This window comes from Myotis davidii, unplaced genomic scaffold (genome assembly GCF_000327345.1).
Source record: "Myotis davidii unplaced genomic scaffold, ASM32734v1 scaffold685, whole genome shotgun sequence".
Lineage (NCBI taxonomy): Eukaryota > Metazoa > Chordata > Mammalia > Chiroptera > Vespertilionidae > Myotis > Myotis davidii.
This window is the reverse complement of record NW_006295823.1, coordinates 1,256,118-1,257,198: the sequence shown is the minus strand read 5'-3', so window position 1 is coordinate 1,257,198 and position 1,081 is coordinate 1,256,118. Positions and strand designations below refer to the sequence as shown.

Sequence of the window (1,081 nt, the reverse complement as noted above, 5' to 3'; positions counted from 1 at the left end):
CCCCCCCCCTTCCCCGTGGCAACCCGTGGCTGTCAGCTCACGGGGGCCTCTGTCTCCAGGAAGAAGTTCCAGAAGAAGGGGGCCGGCCAGAGCTTCAGCAAGGCCGCGCGGCTCAAGTGGCAGTCGCTGGAGCGCAGGGTCATCGACATCGTCATGCAGAGGATGACCCTCGTCAACCTGGAGGCCGACATGGAGCGGCTCATCAAGGTGGGCGCTGACCCTCCTTCTGCACTCCTCCCGCACCCCAACTATGTACTGGAAAAATGTGTCCCAAAAAAAGTGAGCTTCAAAAATCTCTTTATTAGGTTTCCTGCACGTACTCCACATAGACTACTTTAATGATTTAAGTTTTATTCAATTGTCATAATTTCACACTCCCTCCTTCTACACCCCTCCTCCCTCTGCCCCCCTCCCTCCTGCCTGCACCCCTCCCTCCCTCTGCACCCCTCCCTCCCATCTGCAACCCTCTGCCATCTGCTGTCACATTAAAATATATATATATTTTTTACTGAGTTCAGAGAGGAAAGGGAAGTGAGAGAGAGTTAGAAACATCCATGATGAGAGAGAATCATGGATCAGCTGCCTCCTGCACGCCTCCTACCGGGGATCCAGCCCACAACCTGGGCCTGTGCCCTGACCGGGAATCGAACCCTGACCTCCTGGTTCATAGGTGGATGCTCAACCCCTGAGCCACGCCGGCCGGGCTGTCCGCTGTCACTTTTGACGGCTCAGGCAGGCTCTTCTGACCTTTCTCGTCCCCCGTCCCCGATCCTCATGGCAGCTCTCGAATGCAGAAGTGCTGGGGGTCCCCATGAGGCTACGCGGGGGCCAAGGGGGCAGCTGTGGGCAGGGCTGGACAGCACCCTGAGGCCTTCCCCGATGCCCCCCCAGAAAAGGGAGGAGCTGTTCCTCCTGCAGGAGGCGCTGCGGCAGAAACGGGAGCGGCTGCAGGCGGAGAGCCCCGAGGAGAAGGGGCTGCAGGAGCTGGCGGAGGAGATGGAGGCGCTGGCGGCCAACATCGACTACATCAACGACAGCATCTCCGACTGCCAGGCCACCATCGTGCAGCTGGAGGAGACCA

The 1,081-nt window shown here is 59.1% G+C and overlaps 1 protein-coding gene across 1 annotated transcript in view; it reads left to right on the top strand.

Annotated features, from left to right (window-relative positions):
• The window catches only part of KIF21B (kinesin family member 21B), a 74,244-nt gene that overhangs the window by 45,116 nt on the left and 28,047 nt on the right, over nucleotides 1–1,081 (top strand). The window contains 2 exon segments of the mRNA XM_015568449.1: nucleotides 37–207; nucleotides 892–1,080. Coding sequence (XP_015423935.1) covers nucleotides 37–207; nucleotides 892–1,080 — 360 coding nt within the window.